The sequence below is a fragment of the Argopecten irradians genome, chromosome 1, assembly GCF_041381155.1.
Source record: "Argopecten irradians isolate NY chromosome 1, Ai_NY, whole genome shotgun sequence".
Taxonomy (NCBI): domain Eukaryota; kingdom Metazoa; phylum Mollusca; class Bivalvia; order Pectinida; family Pectinidae; genus Argopecten; species Argopecten irradians.
In genome coordinates, this window is record NC_091134.1 from 64,761,609 (window position 1) to 64,787,688 (window position 26,080).

The 26,080-nt window shown below is 36.1% G+C and overlaps 1 protein-coding gene across 1 annotated transcript; it reads right to left on the bottom strand.

Moving 5' to 3' along the window:
* Positions 1-575: 575 nt before the first annotated feature.
* LOC138311021 (leucine-rich repeat-containing protein 74A-like) lies at positions 576-25,629 on the bottom strand. Its single transcript, XM_069252452.1, has 13 exons — positions 24,942-25,629; positions 21,709-21,875; positions 15,703-15,810; positions 15,068-15,161; positions 14,852-14,901; positions 14,485-14,566; positions 13,130-13,215; positions 12,173-12,367; positions 8,280-8,372; positions 6,934-7,051; positions 4,363-4,499; positions 1,789-1,874; positions 576-1,392 (listed from the first exon to the last, which is right to left on the bottom strand). Exons 1-13 carry the CDS (start codon positions 25,378-25,380, stop codon positions 954-956), a joined length of 2,094 nt encoding a protein of 697 aa, XP_069108553.1. The 5' UTR covers positions 25,381-25,629; the 3' UTR covers positions 576-953.
* Between the last annotated feature and the right edge of the window lie 451 nt (positions 25,630-26,080).

Here is a 26,080-nt window from a genome sequence, read left to right on the forward strand (position 1 = left end):
ATGTAGAAATGATATAATATCTCTTTTACACACAGTGTGATGTTTGACGAGTTATGTGCCTTCCATTTTTAAAACAATTGTTTTCATCAAATTCATTGTAGCAAAACTGAATTTATACATTAAAGGTTATGCTTTTATTACTTCTCAAGGTTCATTATTTCCTTTTATGTTGTTTAAAAGTGTTGGTTGATTGACATTTCTAAAAATATCTACGTAGATAAAAATAAGTTAATGCGAATATTATTTTATTATGATTTTTTTTTGTATTTGTTTTAATCGAAATACAATTGTAAGCATTTAGGCTTACATCAATTATAGAGTCGTCAAAACCATACTAATGATATCGTATCCATGTAATAAGACGTTTTTATTATAAATCTGAATTAATTAATAAGTCAATGTGATTATAATTATAAAATTTTTAGTTGTTTTGTAATCTAAATACAATGTATGTGATATGTAAAAAGTGAGTTGACGGATGCGTCAGAAACGGCGCTCAATACAGTCGTATCCTTAAATTAAAATAGAAATAACATATAAACACAAATACGTTAATAGAAAATAGTTTACTCCAATGTAAAATATAGCAAAACAATAAAATGCTGGTAACTGTACATGTATATTCTTATCACAGTTTGTTTCCTCAGGAGGATGATAGGATATGGTTGTTTCATTGCAGGATATCTTAAACTTATATCAAATCTAAGAACCACAAGGAAAGATAAATATTCTACTTTAAAGCTTAAATAAGCTTCACAATGTTGAATAGCAAAACCGCATACATTAACTAAAACAAAACATTATAAAGATATAAATTTGTTTGCTTTCAATACGAAATATTGCAAAAATGCCCATTATAATATATATTATTAAAATGGATAAAATGTCAGCGTCCACACTGAGATAAAGAAACGACGAAATTGGCTAGAAATATTATGAAATATAACTTTGTATCACGAATTTATCTGCCCGAGAGACACTTGGGATACCAGCATTCCTCGCCTTTGCTTGTGTTTCTTTTTCTTTGGTTTCCGATTGGAGACCCCACTCAACGGCCCAGACATTGAGACAGCTGAACTACCACGTGATGTCCTCAAAGGTGCTTCGCTGTCACGTGACATTGATACCAATGACGGCAGTTTACTCACACTCCGTTGTGACGACATCATCGAATGTAGACTACCGTAACTTTGGGTGAGCGCAGCAGACGAAGATCGAAGTTCCACCAGCGATCCAATCTGGTCCTCCTCCGGTTCAGATAAGACCTCGGACGGAAGTCGGAGCTCCAACAGTTTTTTGTGATATGCTTCTGTTCTCTGCTTTTTGTTTCTGATCTTTATCTTGTCGTTTCTTTCTTTCACAACATGGTCTTTAACAGAATCCACAAGTTTCCTAAAAGGAGAAATCCAAACATCATCACAGTGCACCATTAACAGTACAAGAAAAAGTAAGCTCTCAATCTATAGCTACACCAACTAGTTTCTGGATAATCTAGATACAATGTATACTGTATCATGGTTTGATGATTGTATATTTATACAATTGGATGGTTGATATTTAACTAGTTCCTGGGTAATCGAGTACAATGTATACCCTGATTTGATGATTGTATATTTATACGTTGGATGGTTGATAGTTAACTAGTTCCTGGGTAATCGAGTACAATGTATACCCTGATTTGATGATTGTATATTTATACGTTGGATGGTTGATAGTTAACTAGTTTCTGGGTAATCTAAATACAATGTTTATACGTTAGATGGTTGATAGGTAGACTGGTATAAATACCTGTAATTAACACCTTTACCATCCTTGCCTGCTATCCGTCTCGCCAAGTCCTCCATCTCAAACTTGTGAAGTGGAATGCCTTTAGACTGAAACAGGAACCAATCACTGTATGAATTGTACAAAAGTCATACAAGGTAGAAAGCAGCTCTAAAACTGGGAGTTTAAAAAAAAAACAAGTACTGAAAGGAAAAATAAAACAAACATCGAAATGACATTTCAACTGAATACAAAGTTATGGAAACGTAGCCATTGGTGTACAGAACGAAATAAAAAAAAATTGTACCCCATTGGAATAAAGTTTTAGGACGACAATGGAAATGGAGAAATGGTTACTAGATTATACTGCCTGTATGAAAGGACGACCAATGTGTGACATATTACAAGAAAGATATAACAGAAAGCTGGATTATTATATGCGTTTTAGGTATTATTCCTTAACTTTAGCAAACTCCTGAACCTAGATTTACGATAGGGAAGCAATACAAAAATTAAATAAAGTTCCTTAACTTAAGATTTGTTCCTTTATTAATGTACATGTTAAGGAGTTTCCTTAAGTAAATTAATTTAAAGAATGTTGTTAAATCTGGGATATGATAGTATGTTAAAAGCAGTGGGTGCTGTCTGATTAGAGCATGATGTATTGGCTACAGGATAAAATTGACGCGATATTTGTCGTATAAGTGATTATTGGTTTCGGTGCAACAATGTCACCATCTATGGTGTAAACAGTGTAACAGCCTGTAGACCTTGGAGTAACTTTACTGGAGCATCACGTTCTCACGATACACGTAGCTACAACACACCACGTACATGCCTTCTTTGATAATTATGGCTGTGTGTAAAACAAACTTACATGAAAAAAACAACTAATGATTGGTAGCATATAACGAATAAGGATACATAGAATAGCGGGATATTACAGGAAATCGAGTACAGTATTAGAAATGATTGATATGTATCAATAGTGTAACCACACAGGAAACAAATACACTGCAGTATCCATAAATATTTAAATATCATCACAATGTCTGTATGTACAGGTTTTCAACAGACGGAATTGACATTATTGCAAAGTCAATATGCATATTTTAAAAGGCGTTTGATGAGCTATATATTACGTAACTATCGTTGTACTGCTTCAGTGACCGTCTTAGAACCTTCCGATTCGATAGTAAAGTTAATTAAAATCTATTATGATAATGTTTACGTCTTTCCTTTGTACCACTCATGAACATCCTTTGTTACTTGTACCTTGGTGAATATGTAACGTCAAGTTCCATTAAATATATAAATCAATTGTATTGTTGTTACAAGGTTATTCATCAAGGAACATGGGATTAATTATATACCTAATGCTTGCTTTTCAGTACACACATACTGTGAACTCTGATAATCTGACCTAACAGTTTACCAGGGCTACAAGGTAGATAATCTGACCTAACAGTTTACCAGGGCTACAAGGCAGATAATCTGACTTAGCAGTTTACCAGGGCTACAAGGCAGATAATCTGACTTAGCAGTTTACCAGGGCTACAAGGCAGATAATCTGACTTAGCAGTTTACCAGGGCTACAAGGCAGATAATCTGACTTAACAGTTTACCAGGGCTACAAGGCAGATAATCTGACTTAGCAGTTTACCAGGGCTACAAGGCAGATAATCTGACTTAGCAGTTTACCAGGGCTACAAGGCAGATAATCTGACTTAGCAGTTTACCAGGGCTACAAGGCAGATAATCTGACTTAGCAGTTTACCAGGGCTACAAGGCAGATAATCTGACTTAGCAGTTTACCAGGGCTACAAGGCAGATAATCTGACTTAGCAGTTTACCAGGGCTACAAGGCAGATAATCTGACTTAGCAGTTTACCAGAGCTACAAGGCAGATAATCTGACTTAACAGTTTACCAGGGCTACAAGGCAGATAATCTGACTTAGCAGTTTACCAGGGCTACAAGGCAGATAATCTGACTTAACAGTTTACCAGGGCTACAAGGCAGATAATCTGACTTAGCAGTTAACCAGGGCTACAAGGCAGATAATCTGACTTAGCAGTTTACCAGGGCTACAAGCCAGATAATCTGACTTAGCAGTTTACCAGGGCTACAAGGTAGATAATCTGACTTAGCAGTTTACCAGGGCTACAAGGCAGATAATATGACTTAGCAGTTTACCAGGGCTACAAGGCAGATGATATGACTTAGCAGTTTACCAGGGCTACAAGGCAGATAATCTGACTTAGCAGTTTACCAGGGCTACAAGGCAGATAATATGACTTAGCAGTTTACCAGGGCTAAAAGGCAATAATGTGACTTTTCTTCATTCCCTTATATTATTGTCAAAGCTATTTCTAATGGATTTTGTGTTAAATTTGGTTTGTCATCTCGTGTATATTTGGTATATTGGATACAAAATCTAGAGGATGTAATGTTGTGTTGTACTATAATAAAATACACGTACATGCCACTAGAAGAATATCGCAATACACATAGTAATGACTAATGAAGTATTTTTTCGCACAAATAAACAAGGAAATACTGCCGAATAACACAGCTTCTTGAAGACATACTAACTTACCTTTAGTCTAGCGATAAAATCCTTCTTGCTAATTTGGTAATTTGCTGTTTTATCAAACTCCCGAATCATCTCAACCGGACGTAGGCCGAGGGTTTTCATGTAGTCCAATATCCTTTGCATTGCGTCAATAGGTTTTTCTGTGGAGTACATCGAAATTCATGCTTATCATAACGAACCCATCAATTCACGAATGTTTTTATGATTTTGTTGTGCTATGTTATTAATGTATTAAGTGTTTGTGCTATAATTATGTAAAACTAGATTTCAGAACTGCTCGACACGAAAATAATTACAGCGTAACCTAGTTTCTTCTGCGTGCGATTTTCTTTACCGAACCAAGTAAATTCGCTGAAAGTTTATCTTTGCAAATTAAAATTTGCATCATTGGTACTAATCGGAATTTCCATTCAACTTCTAAATTCACGAATATTAATCCTCAGTTACTAGATTTTAAATGGAAAATTAGCGAAAGATACATGTAGTTGGTTTACAGTGTAAATGATCATAAAACTTCTTTCTCTTTACGCATTTATTTTTAGAAACAAGATCAATGTTACTTTAAATAAAATTGACAGGATTAAAGTTTCCACATACAACTAATTACGATTATCACTATGGGCACGTTTTATAACCTATATCAAATGAACTATTCTTTTCATTAGATACTAGTACATGTGTATAAAATCAATCAACTTTCTTTCGCATGTGATTTACTTTCCCGAATTTCAAGATCTATGCAAATCACGAAAGTTTATCTCCGCGAATTAGCATATTCCTGCTGGATATGGATTTCCTTTCAAATTTTAAATTCACGAATGTTAATTTCCGTGATTTTTTTTGAAATGCAAATCGCAAAATTTAGTAACCGCGAAAGAAAGTTGGTTTACAGTATACAATATCGTTACAATTACGGGTTGTTGGTTTTTTCCTCCGCGTGTTCTGGTGTTACGTGTGAGAAAGACTCTGTTTGCTGCGCACATATAAAACAGAGTGAAATGTGATTAAAACTTAATTACTGCCTGTATAAATAGATACAGGTGGTAATTAAGTCTGCATGGTTTTTAAGTCAATACACGGCGGGGCCATTACCGGGTCGGTCTGGATAGTGCTTTATAATTCAGGTATACTCACTGCATGGGTTGATGTTCGATTAAAGGGTACCTTATATACACTTGTCGGCTAATAACATTAAAGATGCATGGTAGATCAATTAAAGTCTATACCTTGGCAGGATGTTCTCTACATTTTCACTAACATATCGATTGGATCTCAATAAACTTCTTTTGTTTTTAAAAAAAATCCCTGATTATCAAGGAGTCATAGTGAAAGTGTGTATGCAGATGCCATAGTTCTTTTCGTTTCATGCTGAAACACTCGATTACACAATATATAGTTGCCATCAAAAACCTTATTTGGTGTGAATTGAGTGATAATATTTTAGATTACAACTCTTATTGATATAACTACTTTTATTAAGACGTCGATTCGAATGTTTTCTCTGTACAAAACGAGTAATCAAATATATTGTTCGTGTTTTTGGAGTATATTAATATTTTCCCTCATTTTCTAGTTGAACGAGAACTGTTGTTAGTATCTTCTCTCCGTATGTGTATGCTTTACGTCAAATTCATTACACAACAAAATGCAATTGTGAATATATCACTTATTGTAAAGGTTTCACCGGCAAATAGTTTCAAATTGAGGAAATGATCTGACGATCTGTAAAGCTTCCATATCCCCCATACCAGAAATTACTGCCTTGTTAGAACTACCTTTCCGAAACGGTTTTTGATTTTTAAAATGGGAATGTAAAACGAGATTAATAATTTAGTCAAGTGGCAAAAGTTATTAACTTAACGTTAATACTACACTTATCATCACCTCCTAAACAATTTAATTAAAGTAAATAAAATGTTAATTTTCATAACGCGGGTCGTCTTATTTTCCCCCCGTCGTCCTAAATACCGCGCGGTAGTTGACTATCACTGCGGCAGACGGTAAAACGACGAAATTACTCTCTAATATTATTATATATTACGCAGGAAATCCTGCAAATGTTTGGTGTTGTAACCTCATCTTAGGCCATTGGTATATATTTTCTGAGGTAATTAATGTTTTTAAGAAATCTTTATATTTTGCTCCGGAAAAGTAGTGGGCCTTTAAATATAGTGTAGTGGAGTGAGGAAATTGCGTCATTTTCTTGCACAGAAGTGACGTTACTCCCATCACAAATGACATGAAGCTCATACTTGGGTCTAGTTTCACTAACACTCTTTAACAGAAGGATATTCTTTGATCTAAAATTAGCATTACATAAATTAAAGCAAATATTTAGTTAGGAACTTCTTCAAATGCTTCCCTAAGAGGAATTTAAGTGAGAGATTTTTCTTAACTTAAGTGATGTTCGTGAAACTATGCCCTGTTCTAACGAGCAAACAATCTTCTATTTGGATAACGAATAAACAAAGAAGGAAACGCCAGTATTGAGCATGTGGGCATATTCACATAGATCTAACAACAATGTAAATAAAGCTATAATGACTACACTACGACATGAATATCACTATTTACCTATTTTTTCTCCCAGCTTGTCATGTGATCTAACCACCCCGCCATGGATCAGTTTGAATTTCCGTCGCTGTTCAATCGTCAGGACTAATAATTCAGCTTCGGGGAGGATGCTCACATTCTGTCGTTATAATATACAATGCATATATTCGTACAAGCAATGGGATTATTATAGAAATATTCGTTATGTGGGATAACTAATATTCATACTTTTTGGAGAACACGTTATCACAGCAGTACAGGTAGGGCGTAAGAATTATACCTGCAGCCCCAATTGCATGATCTTAAAAGGCGACTTAATTCAAGATATCAACTTTCCTCTTCTTCCTATACAGTGTATTAAACTTTCGTCTTCCTTACGTCTCTTTTCACATAGCCACATTTTAGGCCTGAGTTCTTCCCGTCCCCTGGCCGAGACATAATCTATCCTGATTAGCGCTCAGCATAAAGGGAGTGTGGCGACTGGTTCGCCCGTTGTCAGTATAATGTGACCGAGTGGGATGTGTTGCTTGGTGCTTTTGGTGCCATGCTTCATTGATATAGCACTGTAAAAAGGGCAAAAGGTGCACTTTACAAAAAGACAACATGAATATACCACAGTATCCCAAAACACCCACCTCTCATTTCACAGACGCAAGACACCACATGCGTGTGAGGCCGTGCTTAAATGTCTCTAGCTGTTGATATGACGTTAATACAACTCACCAAACCAAACGTCGACGGTGTTGAAAAATCACATATGAGATAAGTATTCCGAATAAAGACGCTTTACTGTGAATGGCAATACGCGTATCCCAGTCAATAACCATGCAAAAATGCAAAGTCTTTAATGGTGTAAATATGAATGTGATACCGTTCAGATTCTTTTTTTGTTTGTCTGTCTGTTTATTTGTTTGAGTTTTACGGCCCATCGACAACTAAGGTCATTTAGGGCCAAACTACATGGCATGCATTAGTATAAGGATATAAACAAGGACTGTATCTAAAATATCAGAATAAGAAAAAGACAAGTAAAAACTAAAACTAAATTGTAAATGTTGATTTAAAAAAGGAGTTGCATAGGATAAAATAGTTTTGGCTAAAACACATGAGAAAACTCATGTACAATGTTGACGAAACGATGAGTGTTGCGTTGATATAAATATAAGATAAGATGAGAAAACCGTTCAGATTCTTCCGACAGGAAATTCCTAAAGATCACAAAAGACATTTAGGGAAACACTTTATCTGTATGAGATATACATGTATGTATCAAATAAGTGTTTGGGTTGGTTTTCACCGGAACCTCATCCAAACTGCATACCCGAACCAAAATGTACATAATGTATAGTGGAGGAATAGTGACATACCATCATATCGAGGACACGTAAGTTGGATTTAGTGTTGGCTACTGCCTGTAATATCGCCATGGCTCCTGTCGTGGTGATGGGGTTGTATCCAATCTGTAACACAATATACAACTGTTTAACGATAGAAAAGGTGGAGACAGGCCAAAAACAAACAGACGCTTCTTCTTTGGAGTAAAAACATCTAAAGGCAAGCTCAAAATGAATGCAACGAGATCTAACGGGTTGGAAAGTCACAAAAACATAATTTGATTTAATATTTTAGCAGAATTTGTTGAATATGAATGTATTTCAACGACCTAAATAACCTAAGTGAGTTTTTATTTCAAAACATACAATTTTGATACGAGTTTCACAAATTTAGAATACATTTATCACCAAACTACAACAACCCGTATTTCGGAGAATATCCAGCATCTTTACCAATCCCGACGTACGCCAATGATAGGTTGATATCATGGAGTCACAATGAATTTCATTACCGGTTAAATGCTAAAAATACCCCATTTACTTCAGATTATGATGCAAAGGTTTCCTTCATATGCAAATAACTTATGACCATAATAAAATCAATCATACAAAGACACGAGTGATTTATTGCTTTATTTTCGAAATATGCGCACTTTTCAAGATAGCATTGTTCGGATATATTGGGGTAGGGGTATTTATAATAGTATATTGTATCATCTCCTTCGTGTATGCAGTTGACACTAGTATTTATTACCAATATTTAAGGATTAATGTATCTTTATGGTGGATTTATCGAAGGATAAAGTTGAGTAGTGTATCGCTATTTAAAATGGACCGCGAAGCGGTCCTTGAAAAGAATATCGACAAAATATCGACTTTTCTATATTTTTATGTGTTCAAACGTATTTTGATACATGTTCCTCGAACGTACGATCGGTACTGAAAACACCTACAGTTTCTGATGCGGACCATCATAAATTCATCCGCGTGACTCCAAATTGCGCGTGACATACTCAATCTATCGAGAACTAAGAGTAGCCATTGGTTGAAATCAACGGGGTTTATACAATCAATTCACCACTGACTGTAAATATATGGTCGGATACAAATTGTGGTTATACCCTGTATGCAGTATTTTGCTCGTTTATAACGTCGTTAATTGTAAAGAGTTACGTCCCCTATGGAAAATCAACAGATTTTACCAATTTTATTGACAAAATTATGTTTTATTTATTATGCAACTTGATAAATATCAATTTATTCAGCTGTATTATATTCTATGCTATTATCGAGCAATATAATGCTTTATAAGATGCTGAATTTTGAATGTCAGATGAAGATTGCTCTCTTAATTTGTATCTAAGGTATACAGAATATAAACTAAACCTTTGAGGGACATTTTAATCTTAAAACTGAATTTTCCAAGGTAATAAATCTAATCTAATAAATTTGGTAAATTACACTGAAATTACGGCACATAGCTAAATTTAATCTCATCATAGCTACAAAACGTCTGTTTTTATTTCTATACAGTATCCCCTTTTCTTACCTGGCATTTGGTTTTGTGTTTTTTCCTCATACTATCGTATTCTACCTTGAGCTTACAGATTGCCACAACTATACCAATTTCGGATACTGTAAAACATTATATCTATTTTATATATTATATTTTGTGTGTGTGTGTGTGTGGGGGGGTTTCCCAGATATGCAAGGCATGATACACCTGTAGCATAATCACTTTTCTATATATTAAGCATCCTGTTATCGAATCATCTGTGAATTTCGATAGTCTAAACCTATACTGTGCATAATTCCTTGTAGGAGTTTCCACCTTCTTCATGATGTTTGAAAAGGTTTTCTTGAAAAGACGATCTCCGATTATTAATTCGGATATTTACAAATGTGACATGTTCATGTTTATCGAACTCTCTTATATTACACATGAACTCTGAAGTATCATTCAGGTAGATTTGTCCAATCATGTTGGTTACTCTTCTCAATTTATTCCCAATGAAACAGCAATGCGTCCTTTTGATCATGGCATACTCTCCTTCATTCCAAGCAATATTGAGCCTGAGTTTATAATATTACTGTTTTTTGTAGAGAGTTTTGTAATGGAATGTGATTAAGATTACCTCATACCCATACATAAATACTGTTATCGTTCATGCATACAATAATATTTTATAGGCATTTGTTTACTCAGAAAAGATTTTCCGGAGAAGCAGACCTAGAACAAGGTATCTGCCAACTTAATGTGATTTTATGCTGAAGTGTTCGATTCAATCGGAAACTATCACCTTATTACTTAGAGAACATACGATTATCTTACAATGTAACAAAACACAGTGGGTGAATGGATGGGATGGCCAATCAGAACAGCTTTCAGAATTTATAAAGTCAATATTGGACGTATGATAAAGTATTTGAATAATTATATGGACATCGTTTTGATTACAAGGCGCTTATGGCCAATTCTACCACAAAATGGGGATATCACCAACAAAACGATTCATCTGGTCAGCAGAACAGGATTTCCCCTTGCTTGGACCTAAGAACAGCCCAAATAAAGGCAAAAAGTCTCTAACACATTTTATGGATGTATCCTGACCAGACAACACAAAAACTCTCAGTTCTTTATGTCAAACATATAGGACAAGGAATATATTTTATTACAACCTGTTTCAAGATAAAATAGTTTTGCGACTGTCATAAAATTGACTTAAATGTATGATTACTGATGGAAGGATCCAGATTCGAGTCGTTAAATATAATGGGGTTTAAGTTTTATCTAGCAAGGGTTCTTTCATTTGGTTAGATCTACTGCCGCCAAGTGATGTAAAAACCTATTTGAACCTGACATTTAACTAACCCTAAGCTAATTGTTTTCAGTCTCCAAAGACAATCTGTTTTGTTTGCTACCTATAATAAAATAATATTAGTAATCTTCTTGATTAAGCTTGCCTTTTATACAGTGTTACAGTAGGTAGGAGATTGATATTTGTCCTTTATTTCCTCTAAAACGCGCAAAATGATGACGTTTTAATTTTTATATCAATAAAATCTTTGAACCCGGAAGTACAAGGTCAATATAGCTTTACTAGAAAGAGATTTATGAAAATCTCGTATATCATTAGCGGACATTTTGAAAGGTTTGTATATTTCCAGAAAACATTGAGATCTTACAGATGTCTTACAATAATTTTGTTTATTGTGCCCTAAGGTACTTTTATGCCAAAGGGGATATTTACATCATGACTTAAAGTATAAAGTCACTTAATATCTACTTCCCCTTACAGTCTAATTACATGGGTACATCATATTACACTGGTTACATACGCAAAATTGAAGCCACACTATACGTAACTATCAACAAAAATTCAAGTTAAATTCGACTCCGATATTGTTAGTATTTGTAGATATAGTTGAAATGAAGATATATATAAAAAAAATACTTATAATTTGGTAAAATAAATTTGGTACAGCAGTTGTTGAAAGTCGATAGATGTAAACATGCCTTCATTTTAAACTGGTCGCCATAAAAGTTACGATTATTGCCGAACGGAAGTCGGAAAGTTCAAGACGTTACGTAGTTATGGTAGTCACATGACGTTCTCGGCAACGACGTTACAATGTCGTCTTACTTCGGCTTGACTAAGTGGGACCCACCTAGCGATGTTTAAAATTTATTTGATTTTTATCAAAATATTCCGAATCATAATCGCTCATCTTGACTTCAATTTAGTCCTCTCTCTGCATGATTTACAAGAGGATTGTTTTTTCAACATTCTTCTAAATCATGACAAAAATAAGAAAGATACGGATATTGGGCCTTTAAAGTCACGTAATATCAGATGAATTAATAATGTTACGATATATATTTCAAACTGCTACAATAAGTTTATTGGTGTTAAATGTATTGATACCTTCAATACTTCAAGGTCTGAGTTAGACCTTAGACCCTTAGCAAGAACATCCGCACAGCTCCAGTTAAGTCGATTGTTGGAAATGTCGAGTTCGCGGAGAGACTCGTTTGTCCTCAGAGTATCTGATACAGCTACCGTTCCGTCATACCCAAGTCCATTCCAGGCCAGGTATAGAGTCCGGAGAGTGGTATTCTCCTGGAAACACAATGAAACACATAATTTAACCAGGTAGTATCAAGGATACTATAATATATATGCTTTGTACGTATATACTGTTTGTTAGAAATTCGTGTCAGGTCCCTGTCGTGTTAAAAGGATAAATAACAATTTCGAAATAAAAGGATAGATTGTGTACTAGCGTGGTATGGCAAGAAAAGTATATTGTTACATCAGTCAACCATTACAAGGTGAAATAGCCAATAAAATAGAAATTCTTTGATGTTCTGTCAATTTATTTTTATATATTGTCGTATTGGAAGGTCTGTAGACTTTCCTAGTCCAGAGTTACCTTTTATTTGTGTAACTACATTAATAATGTGCTCTAGCGTATTTGAACTCATATTACATTTTTAACTATTAATCAACCATGTTTTGTATTTATCATATATAATTTTGTAAAATAAATCAACCTTTTAATAACTAATACTTTCAGATGCTTGATCAAAAGTGAAATATATGTAATGAGTGAAAAAATGATGATTATCTTTTTCACGTTAAGTCGTTTTAATAAATGTAATTATTAAAGAAGTAAGTTTTCATTGGGATTTTATTGTACATAAATATACCTGTTCTGACACACACCCGGTTTCCGATGAGGGATAAGTTTGTGACATTTTATATACATGTACAACAGCCACAGCAACCACAGTTAAATGATATGAACATATATATTGAAGCAGGATAATATTGTTGAAATAATACTAATAAAGCGCCATCAAATACTATAGAGGCACATACCTTGAATGATTTACATATGCCAACAGCACCACTTCCACGTATGTAGTTCCAGCTAGCGTTCAGTTCATTTAGACGACAGTTTTCAGCTAAAATATTCATACCAATAACAACATTATTGGTTAATGTGGACGTTACATAGCTATTGTCATATTATGTGATACTAGGCGGAAAACAATGACTTATTTTATGTTTGCAATATCAAAAGCGTTAACATTGTAGAAAATTATTGATCGCACACACAATTCGTTTTGGCTATTTAGTTGACAGAGAATTAGGAATGCCGATAATTAACAACAATAAAACAAATTAAGCATTAAAAATGAACAGAAAATAGCATTGGCGTCATATCTTTTTAAACCGGGAAATAAAAGAAAAAAACAACTATTCTACAATAACAAAATTTAAAGCAACAATTACGGGTATAAATGGGAGTATGTAGGTTTGTTCGGGTGTATAGTATTCATGTGGATACACTATCATTTATTTTTGTTCGGATGTATAGTATTCATGTGGATACACTATCATTTATTTTTGTTCGGGTGTATAGTACTCATGTGGATAGTGGATACACTATCATTTATTTTTGTTCGGGTGTATAGTATTCACTATCATTTAAAAACTATGTAATGTTCCATCTTCCACGCGAGCCATATCTTCCAGGCATATTATTTTTATTGCTTAGCAATGTTACATGCCCTCTCACAATAGTACACTTTATATCCTTAAACGTTTGTAAACGTTCCCTATGACGTTTACGTTGTTAATTGACTAATAATACACTTTAATATATACACTAACAATTACGTCCAGTGTAAGTAATAAAAAAATAGTGTTTTGATGCTTATCAGTTCGAGTGTACCGATAAAAGAAAGTAGAAAACATTTATACAGTATCTAGGCAATTTAATCCATGTATTGTATATAATGTTTTGTGTCGTACACATTATAAGTACTAATAAATTAGTCGTCGTCTCTGTTAAGCTTTACGGGTGAAAGGAAAACGAGTGTGTCTGAAATATTCATGATTCCTGTAATTATGGGAGCTGTAATATGACACTCGAATCACCATGTACTAGATTATCAGGACCTGCTAGTCAGGTATCCTGGCTGATGATTTTTTTCTCATATCAGCGTATCAATGAAGGGTGACATGTTATTAATGTTATATAGTCCAGCGTATCCTCCCTTGTCAAGGTAATGAACAACTCGATTGGTATCATGTTGCTAGCCTCACTATGGCTTATTGATTGGGCGGTCTGCATCGTTAGTTGTTCTATATGGGAATGTGAAAGACATGAAAAATTAATTGGTTTAATAAAAGGCAATTAAAACTACAGAGATAAGGCTTTAACTCACCCATGGCAGCACCGAGTGCCTTCGCTCCCTCTTCTCCGATTAGGTTTTTACTGAGGTTCAACGTGAGCAGCGACTCGTTTCTCTACCAAAACAATAAAACAGTATCGGTATGATTGAGATAGAAGGGCAACATTTTATACAGCAAAATAAACGATATGACGAAACTATATAAAAACGTAAAATATACACAGACCGGGTAGCCAGGCAAGGTCACTTGATGTGAGAATCTATTAGAAACATCATGACCAATTGATGCATCCACAACGAAAGTAGGCTACCAAAGTACTTATGAACACAATTTTAATGGTTGATGAGGTGAACTCAGTTATCTAAATAACCTTGGACCTTTAATGTTTTGAATACTTACGGCCAGGCCTTTTGATAGATAGATTATAGCTTCATCGCCGAGTTTGTTATCTATTGAAAACAATAAAACAAAGATTGTAAACGTTTCCAGCAAGAAATAATGTTTAAATTTACAACAGATTAAGAAATGTGTAACAAACATATTACTTTTGTAAATGTTTCAATATCTATGCTAACAAGAGGTTTATAATGCTGATCTATCTGAGTAGTAAATTACCTGACAGGTTTAGATGGAGCAGTGTTTTAGACTTCCCCAGGGACACGGAGAGGTATCTTGCAGCATCAGTACTCAAGTTATTGGTTGATAAATTCTGAAATAAATTGCACGAGGACAATTCTGATCACTTTAGTTTTATTTTATCACTACAGCTTCCCATTAACATATCTTAGGTTTACAGTTGACAAAGGAAGATTTATGTTAAAACAAACACAGTTAAGTAACAAAGGGCCTCAAGCCTTATTGCCCATCAGGAAATATTCATTTTACAAAGGATTATATTCTACAGAAAACAGTACTTGAAAGAAAGAATCTGTATAGCCCTCACTAGAACTTTGTTTAACTTAGGATATGTCACCCTAATTAAACTAAAATACATTATATAATACCCTATGGTTAGTAGCGATAACCTTCCCAAGGGTTTTGAGTCGTCAAAATTGATCAAATTTTGGTCTTAATATAATTTGTGTCTATTTTAATTTAAAGGGCTTAAACTCTAAATAAGAGGTCGAAATAAATCTACCCCCAAAATGGGAAAGTTTGCTTTAGCTAAGATTTATACAGATCTGCATTATAACCATCTCTAGAATGAGGCACGATTACGTTGAGATAGAGAACTGAGAGGTAGCCATTACCAGTCGTGTGATGACGAGGTTGTCGAGTAGAACATTGGAGAGGTACATACATCCTTGGTCCTTTATGTCCATCCCCTCTAGTAACAGGGTCTCCACTCGCAGGTTCTCCTGTCATAGTAATTGTCTATACAGATCTTACATATACTAGCATTATCTTGTTACTATCGACACATAATGTTAACATTAGAAATAAACATACATTTTAGTTCATATCATGATGGTAATTAAAAGTGTCCATTGTTTATATAGAGAGAGTAAATGATACAAAAACATGAGGACACAATAATTTAAAACCTGTTTACGGTAACTGCATCAGATACATTTAAGATTAAAATTTCTCTGTATTTTCAATCAATGACCTTTTAAAGCAGAATGTATGTCAAAAAATAAATGAGAGATCCTAACAATCTTCCGTTATCTAAACTCCATTCTGATGTGCATATGTCTGCGCATTTTCTCATGTATCTGCGTATTTTCTCATGTGTCTGCGTATATCCTCGTGTACTTGCGTATTTCCTCATGTACATGCGTATTTTCTCAATTATACGAGTATTTTCTCATGTATCTGAGTATTTTCTTATGTACCTGAGTATTTTCTTATGTACCTGAGTATTTTCTCATGTGTCTGAGTATTTCTCATGTATCTGCGTATTTTCTTATGTATCTGAGTATTTTCCCGGGCACCCGATTATTTCTTTTATTGAGGCAATATAATGACAAGTTGATTTGATATCCATCCTAGGAAAAAGGTACCCTGCCCACTGTTATGATGCTACCACCTGGTAGAGGTCTCTGGTTATGTAAGGAAAGAATCGAGGAACGACATTGTGCTCCAGCTTTTTATTCCGCCATGTGCTACACAGGATGTCACACCGAGCATGCGTTACATAACAATTACATAAGGGAGACAACTGCACTTCTAGGGAGCAACACACCATTAGTATTATGCCATAAGATATCGCATATCATTACATCTCTCTTCTTTTAATTAAAGAATGTTCTCTCTTCTTTTAATTAAAGAATGTATTTGTTATTGTCCATAGTCCATGAAATGTCTATAAACCACAATGAAAATTTACACTGGATTATATTCACGATTAATAACACATTTTATATACCTGCTCGGGTGACCATTGAAAAACAAATGATAAACAATAAACTAATGGTTACTCAATCCACTAGTCTGTAGTCCACATAACGCAAACTAATCGTAATAATCGCTGAACGATTGCATAAATCACTGAATTGAAACTAAACAGTTTATCCACAAATTAACACATTAGGAATCAGTAATAATGTTTGTCTATGCACATATATATGCAATTGGATTCCATTACATTGATGTAATTACCTTGGGTTTCACTTGACGACCTGAACGTGTAGTGTAACCAGAGTCATGTGATGCAGGCTGGGGGTTATTTACAATAGGAGAAGGGGGTTTTGGGAGATCTACCTTCAGCTTGATATGGGGGGTAGATTTTACAGGGGATCCCGGGACAACTGCCTTTGGTTTTACTGCTGGGGCAGTGTCTTTGGGGAAGACAACTGAGCTTCCGGTCGAACTATCGCCAAAATTGAAGTCAAGGTTCAGTTTAGGGGTTTCTAGATCATTCACGTCTAGCAGCTTTTCATTTGTCTTCAATAACTGTCGGCGGTTACGACGGTAAATTCCACCATCAGGAGTGTGCACAGTGTACGATCGTGCATCATTTTGTTTTACGACGGCCGCTGGTAACCATTTTTTATCATGTTTGATCCTCACCGTTTCACCTATTTCCAGTTCAGCAAGATGTTTTGAACCTTTGTCGTGGTAGTATTTCTGATTTTCTTTTTTTCTTTTCATTTCGGAAAGATGTCGGGAGTGATCGGACTGACTAGATTTAGGCTCTAGAAGTTCGGTTGACGTCGGTATAATTGAACGTAGACGACGACCCATCAGCAGTTGACTAGGAGACAGACCAGAGTCAAGCGGTGTAGTACGGTACTCGAGCAACGCCAAATATGGATCCTTCTGGTCAGTCTTAGCCTTGGAAAATATCCTCTTGACCGTTTGGACGGTTCTCTCCGCGAGGCCGTTGGATTGCGGAAATAAAGGACTGGATGTCTCGTGGACAAAGTCCCATGCGCGTGAAAAATCTGCAAATTTCGCGCTGGAGTATTGCGGCCCGTTGTCTGTGATCACCTTTTCGGGTGTTCCGTGTCGTGCAAATATGTCTTTCAGTTTCGTAATAACGTTAGAACTTGTTGTGCTGGTCAACTTGCTGACCTCAAAATAACGACTATAGTAGTCAGTGGTAACAACAAATTCTTGATCATCCCATGTGAACAGATCGCTGGCTACTACCTGCCAGGGACGGGTAGGTATCTCACGTGGAGACAACGGTTCTTTAGGATTTGAGTTCCGTAATTCGAGACATGTGTCGCAGTTCAAGACTAATTCGGAAATGTCAGAGTTCATGTTCGGCCAGAACATGACGTCGCGAGCTCGATTACGACATTTCTCGATACCCATGTGGCCTGTATGGAGTATACTCAACATCTCGGCTCGGAGTGCCTTGGGAATGACTATGCGGTTTCCCTTAAAGACCATATCACTCATGACAGTCAGTTCGTCACGAAAATTCCAATATTCAATTATTGACATCGGACAATCTTTCCTAATTTCCGGCCAGCCTTCTCGTATGACCTTCACGAGAGTTTTCATCTGCTGATCGGACGTAGTCGCGTTCTGGAGTTCTTCTAACCTACGCGAGCTAATCGGTAAGTTTGACATAACAGCGTGAACTTGAACTTCCATGCCTTCCGAAAGTTCGGGGTAAGTGTTGGGCATAGACTTGCGTGATAACGTGTCTGCTACAGGAATTTCCTTTCCTGGTACATGTCGGACCGTAATGTCGTACTTCTGTAACTGTAACATCATACGCTGCAGGCGTGCAGGGGCGACACTTATAGGTTTCTTAAGTATTGATTCAAGTGGTTTGTGATCGGACTCAACATCGATCGGTCTGCCATAAACGTAATGGTGGAATCGCTTGCACCCAAATACTATGGCAAACATTTCCTTCTCTATTTGCGCATAATTGACCTCAGTCGGGGTCAGAGACTTGGACGCATAGGCTACAGGTTTGCCGTTCTGCATAAGAGTAGCGCCTAATCCGTATTTTGACGCGTCTACCTGCAAGGTAGTTGACTCGTTCGGATCAAAATAGGACAGTAGCGGACTCTGTGTGATCAAATCCTTGATCTTTAGAAATGCGTCTATCTGCGGCTGTTCCCACACAAATTCTACGTCGCGTGGCAATAATTGACGTAACGGAGATGTCACTTCGGAGAGTTTCGGAGCAAACTTTGCTAAGTAATTTATCATTCCGAGGACGGTTTCGAGTTCAGATTTGTCACGAGGGGGTTCCATTTCGCGAATGGCAGTGACCTTGTCGGGATCTGGTTCTAATCCTTGCGACGTCAACACGTGACCAAAATATCGAACACTGCTTACACCGACCTCTAGCTTGTCGTCGTTAAGCTTAATGCCAACTGTGCGAGAACGATCTAGCACAGCTCTGAGGCGCTCGTCATGTTCGCGTCGCGTTGAACCAAATACCAAAATATCATCGACAATAGCGGTGACACCGGTTAGCCCTTCGTAGCTCTCGTCGACTACGCGTTGGAACTCGTCTTGCGCTGATTGTACGCCGAAGGGCATACGGAGGAATCTATACCTTCCGAATGGGCTGTTAAATGTAGTCAAGTAAGATGATGGTTCATCGAGTTTTATGTTCCAATATCCGGAACGTGCATCAAGTTTTGTAAAGTATCGCGCACCGGACAAGTCGGGAAGGACCTCCTCCAAAGTCTTCATGGGGTAATGGGGACGCTTAATTGCCTTATTAAGGTCTTGCGGGTCGAGGCATATACGAAGCTTACCCGAGGACTTCTCTACGACGACCAGGGAGTTTACCCACGGAGTAGGTGTGTCTACTTTGGTTATGACGTTCGCTTTCTCCATGCGGTCAAGCTCATGCTTAAGTTTTTCCCTAAGCGCGACAGGTACTTTGCGCGGTGGGTGCACGGTTGGTTGCACCTTCGGATCGAGTTGGATACTACATGTACCCGGAAAATTACCGATACCATCGAATACATCGGCATATTCCTTGAGGACCGATAGTTTGTCTAAGGGTGCTCTGCTACTCGGAGTAGTCTCACCTACAGAGTAGATCAACTTTATTAGTTTCAAATCTAAACAAGACTTGAGACCTAGAATGGGAATGGAAGTTGTCTCGGCTATGTAAAACTCAGCTGTGATACCTTGACCTTTGTACACACATTTCAAATTACAACAACCTGACGTACGGATTGTTGAGCCATTATAGGACGACAAATGTTTGCGGGGTTTGGACAACTCTAACTCAGGGTACAATTTGCAAAATAAATCTTTAGGTATGATGTTTACCTGGGCACCTGTGTCTACCTTAAATTTCACAGGTTTCTGGCTGGGACCCACATTTACCTGGACAAAAGCTTGGTCAGTGGAAATAGGGGCATTACTCTTAACACCTGAGCGGACAACATCAATGAAAAAATTATCAGATGACTCTGACTCACTATCAATATCAACAGAGTTAACAGATCTACATTTCTTAGAAAAATGGTTCCATTTGTGACACTTGTTACATTGTTTGCCTTTTGCGGGGCAATTGTCTGTTTTTGAATGATTGTATCCGCAGTAACCACAGTCCTTTGATGTGTGAGACTTCTCTTCATTTTTTGCTGTTCTATGTGTTGATCTTCCTCCCCTAAGTGGCTTTTTCCCTCTGTGATGACCCTGTCCTCGTTTCTGACCCGAGTTTCCCATTACAGCATTGACGGATGATTGTTGACTTTGTGTTGTTTCATGAGTTTTCATTGTCTTTAGTTGTTCTTGTGCGTATTCACAACTTTGTCCTATTTGTATAGCTTTCTCTAATGTCAAGTCTTTCCCTTCGTTTATGAGTTTTTCACGTACCTTCTGTGACGTCACTCCAAACACAATTCTGTCTCGTATCATTTCATCGTTTCGTCCACCTTCTTCACCAAATGAACAATCTTTTGATGACATTTTGAGTCGTGTGACAAAATCGTCGAACGGACTAGACCCTTGTACAATGTTATTAAACTTGTATCTGGCGAATACAGGGTTTGCCTTGGGCTGAACATGGTTTTCAAACCCATCATAATAAGTTTTCAAAAGTTTACGCTGATCGCCGGTAAGTGTCCAAGTACTGTACACATCGCGACCACGTTGGCCAATCCATAGAAGTAGATATGAACATTGAATTTCTTCATCGGTTCCTTTCAGGGGACCATTGAAAATAAGTTCACAGTGCTGCCTAAACTTTTTCCACGTGTCCGGTAAATTGGCACTGTTCCAATCTAATTCGGGCGGTTTAATACCTGACAACGCCATATCTTCAGATAACTGCGTCTGTATAAATGTTCTTTACCTTTCTGACACCATGTTATGATGCTACCACCTGGTAGAGGTCTCTGGTTATGTAAGGAAAGAATCGAGGAACGACATTGTGCTCCAGCTTTTTATTCCGCCATGTGCTACACAGGATGTCACACCGAGCATGCGTTACATAACAATTACATAAGGGAGACAACTGCACTTCTAGGGAGCAACACACCATTAGTATTATGCCATAAGATATCGCATATCATTACACCCACAAAATCAGGTCAATCACGGAACGTTAACCTGGTCAATCACGGAACGTTAACCCGGTCAATCACGGAACGTTAACCTATGTTGTCAACAGGATTATCACAAGGAAAAGAAATGAATGTGTATTCACATTCAGAGACATTTCCAATATGTATATTTTTTCATTTCAAAATAGTTTATTAAATCATTCGATTTAATTGGGATTGGGCAGCAAGCTATGCCTATATAAGCCCTCTCCCTGAACATTTATAAATATACATACTTAATAAAGGCATAGGTATGGAAGGAAGTGAGTAATTTACCAGTAGAGCGGCACAAATAGGTTGCATGCCGGCTGGTCCAAGGTTTCTATGAGACAGGTCCATGCAGCGGCGACTCAGGTCTCTGTTGACAGTCCTCTGTGGAGCTTCGCCACAGGTCTCACATACCTTCTGGTACACATCACGACACACATAAGTATCCTCGACGTCTGAGGATTAACAAAAAAGATCAGCAAAAGTTGACAACGATCAAAATAAGATGTTAAGATAATGTAGTTTAGCGATGCCTTGGCATGAAAAATTGATTTAAAGATTTAATTTAAAGTAACCTACATGTATATATAATTTGATAAAAAGATTGACCAATGTGAATAATCTTCAGGACATATTTCAGAAATGTAAATGGTTAAGTCGTGTATGATCCAATGCCATTATAGATGAAACAGTCCTACTACTTGTCATATCAGTCAGTCTAAAATAGCTTCCTAGCTGTCACTCTTATAATGTTATGCTATATTAACATGAATTACCTGTCATTTGTACACGTATGTAATATCTAACCAGTATAAATAAGGGCTGGCCAGTGATATACAGATATACAGAGTAAAGGGACGGATAGCGGATACACTCTGTGTCTGGTCCCATTTTGGGACATTGTCTGTGTACATGTATTAACCATGGTTACACGTATATTGTAAAAAATACTGTCTTTGTAAATAGAGGAAGTTTAGATGTAACTATGCATCAAAGAACATAATAAAACGTCGACACAATACTAGTCTCCATCATCATTAAACCACAACACAAACGTCATGCCGGACCATTAACAACCAGGACATTTACATACTAAACAGCCTATTCAACATCAGTGACCAAACGTTACCGTGAACAGTAAAATAAAGACCAATCATGCCAACCAACAAACCATTGCTTAAGGTCAGCAGCAGCTGTCAAATGTCAAAATCGGCAACAACCATCGAAGGTCAACAAGAGTACTCAATGTAAAACAAAAACAATTCATTTTCAACAAGAATAGCCAAAGAGGTCAACTACAATGGCTTTATGTTAATAACAGTAACTACAGTAACTAACCAGTTCAACAAGCATAGCCAAAGGTCAATAAAAATAGCCAGAGAGGCCAACAACAATGGTCAAAGGTGTATGCGGTGTGATGAATTTGATATGTTTCACTGATATGTCGATTTATTACACGATTCTGATATGAGGTGCGTGACCCTATTTAACCTTCCTCTGTATCATAAATGTCATCGTATTTTTTTCGAATTCCTAGGGTCAGCGTGAAAATCTGTCATTTGATATTGTGTATGTCGTTTTGTGTGAGGAGATATTTTGATAGTGTAAAATGGGAATGTAGCTATAGATTGTCCAGAAGATGAGACTTGGCATACTGAGGTATCCGGTTCACTGTCCCATATACGGTGAGCACGGTGTATCATCATCCATTACAGTATACAGACCAATTGACATGACCATAATGCAATGGTCTTTACACTAAGTTTAGCAGGATGGACTGAAAATTTGTATTTTGTATTTTATATACAGTGTTTTTTTATAATGCATAATTATGATATTCTTCATCTTCATGTTATCGAATACCTAGTACCTAGTAACCCCTTCCGCATATGACTATCACATTCCTTTTTATATTTGAACACTTAAAGTTTTGAGTATTTGAAAGAAAATGTGTTGAGAATGAATATAATCTGGCTTCACTGCAAAAAATGGATTTGCCAATCTCGAAATTAATTATAATTTCATCATTAGCAATAGAGATAAATTCTAAGATCACCATAAAAACTGATAGGCGAGCATTCAATGAGCAGTACCACCGATTGTTTCCATCGGTGTTTAGCTCTTTGGTTGGCTTATAATATTGTCTCTTGAGGCACGAAACCAGCAAACTGGACCGATAAGTCTTTATTCAACTCCATATCTAACACAAAAACGATACAGATTTTGTACCATATGATAACCATTGTTATCATAAAACCTATAGAGACTTTACTGTCTTCTAGTTCATTGACACTTCAAAATCAAAGTTAAATTCAAGACAGCCTATTGTGTACACACGGTTTTATTGTCTTTTTACTGAGCATTGCACAAATACTCTTTTGTTATACATTCTAGTGAAATCGAGGGGCTTTGTAAAGTACGCAATTTTTAAGTTTCTAAGATGTGTTCAATATTTTATATAACTTGTCATGTATTCATTTTCGTTAGGTTTCAAAGAAAGCGTCTGAAATTCTGTTAATGTTAATTAAATATAATTCTTTTATTACATAACTATTTATTGGCACTAACATTAATTAACAGATCTTCTGCAAGGAATAAAATCCTATTTAATTTCATTCTTTACTAAAAGTAAAGGAACAAAGTCGTCTCTTAAGTAATAAATTACCTATTACCAATGTGTTCCCTACAAGCCATACATCCATTCTTACTATTGTCACCTCTAAGTATAAAACAGGTCATACGCTATTTTCTCTATATAAAAATTTAGTGCTGAGATCGTAACACATTTACACTTCAATTTCAGCCCATTACAAAAATAAACAGAATATTAAAGATGCTCCACCGCTGACATAACAAAAATGATATTCATCGTCTGAACAAAAATTGGTGTTTAATTAATCGTGTATATATATGTCTATAAACACAAAAATGATATAAAATAAATTTGTTTGCCTTTGGTGCATGCGCAATCAGTACTTCATTCCATATAGGATATAGTGCCACGGGATGCAATTAATAATTTTTTTTTTATTTTTAACTTCAAGTAAAATTAGAAGCTCAAACTTTTCAATGGTAGTAATGGTGTTAAGTAAGTATTTTTTTAACTGAAGAAAAATACTAAATCGCCTGCTTCTATTTTTAATAGAGAAAAAATATCATTTGTCAGCGGTAGAGCATCTTTAAAAAAGTTTCAGTGAAACAAGGTGGAGACAGAATTTGGATATTAATACCTGGCATGTAATATTTATTTCACTCGGTACTTTCTGTTAACCGATAACGTGATTATTTAGTTGGCGTAATTTACTTTCAGTCAATAAGGACAAGTATAACGTTCAAATATTAGTTAATATGAAGAATATAGTATTGATATCATTGAAAATAATCACTCATGGTTCATTATTCGATTCAAAATTATAAGTATGTTATCAAACAAATTAAAAATTAAAATAGAATGTCATAAGTTGCTAAATTTTAATCCGTTAACTGATGTCCTCTGTCTGTAAAATGAAAGTTCTATCTACCTGAAGGTTTCTGGTTGTTGACTTCCAAGTCGGTATCATATTCGTCACTGTCTGATAGTGAAGGGACTCCGTACCCACTGGTGGCGTCTGTCTTCTGACGACTCCCTAAGTCCAGTTTTAGTTCTGTATGATCATCACATCTAATGTCTATGCCACTTTCTCCCTGTAACTCCTTATCTCCCCCGGTAGAACTCCTCTCTAATTCACCCAGAGACACGAGAGTGACATAACCATTATGCTTATCGCCATTCTTTTCAGATTTTTCCGTGGCAACCGATGACGACCTGGGATTTTTACGGATAATTTTTCGACTACAAACAGACGAATTCCTACCAGATAAATATCCTTCGTCTACATGTCGGTCTGATGTTTTTGTTAGCCGAGTATCCAACCCGTCAATTAATTCCATCATTTTGTAATTCACAAAATATAAATTCATATAATGTATAATTTCCGTATGTCGGGGTCCTTTATAAATTCCATTCTTTGTACGATACAATCACCAGAAAGTAGCCATGCTTTTCTTGGCAACTTCTATCAAAGAGTACATAGACCCTATTCAGGTTAATTGCTGCCGTTGGTACTGTCTTCAGAAGCTACCATTTGACTCTTTGTAACGATCCTGGTATAGTACAAAGTTACCCTTTAAGCTTCCTGACTCAACACACAAACCCCTTGACTACCAGGTTCGATGTTTATAGTCTTTTGAAACTTGGGACATAAAACATTAATGAGAGTTGAAAATATTATTATCGACATTAGTCGGCGGGGTGTGACGGGAGGCTGTGTAGCGTAACTGATTCATTGCTTATTGATGATGCGGCATTGTTCCCAGGATGGGTTTAGATATATACTGGTGTATACACACCAACCTTCGCGCATCATCTAGGATTACATCCCATATTTACTAATTGAGAATAATTAAAACTAAAAAATTTTCATATCAATAAATACACCCCAGGGAATAGAGTTATTATCGTTGCGGAATATTTTATCACTATTAGTAATGATGTAAATTTAGCTCTGTTCCGACAGCATAATTAGAATACATCTATGTATCATTTGCAAACTATTAAAACAATATTGAATATGTATATTAATTGATATACGTATCATCTTTAGAAGAAAATCACATATAT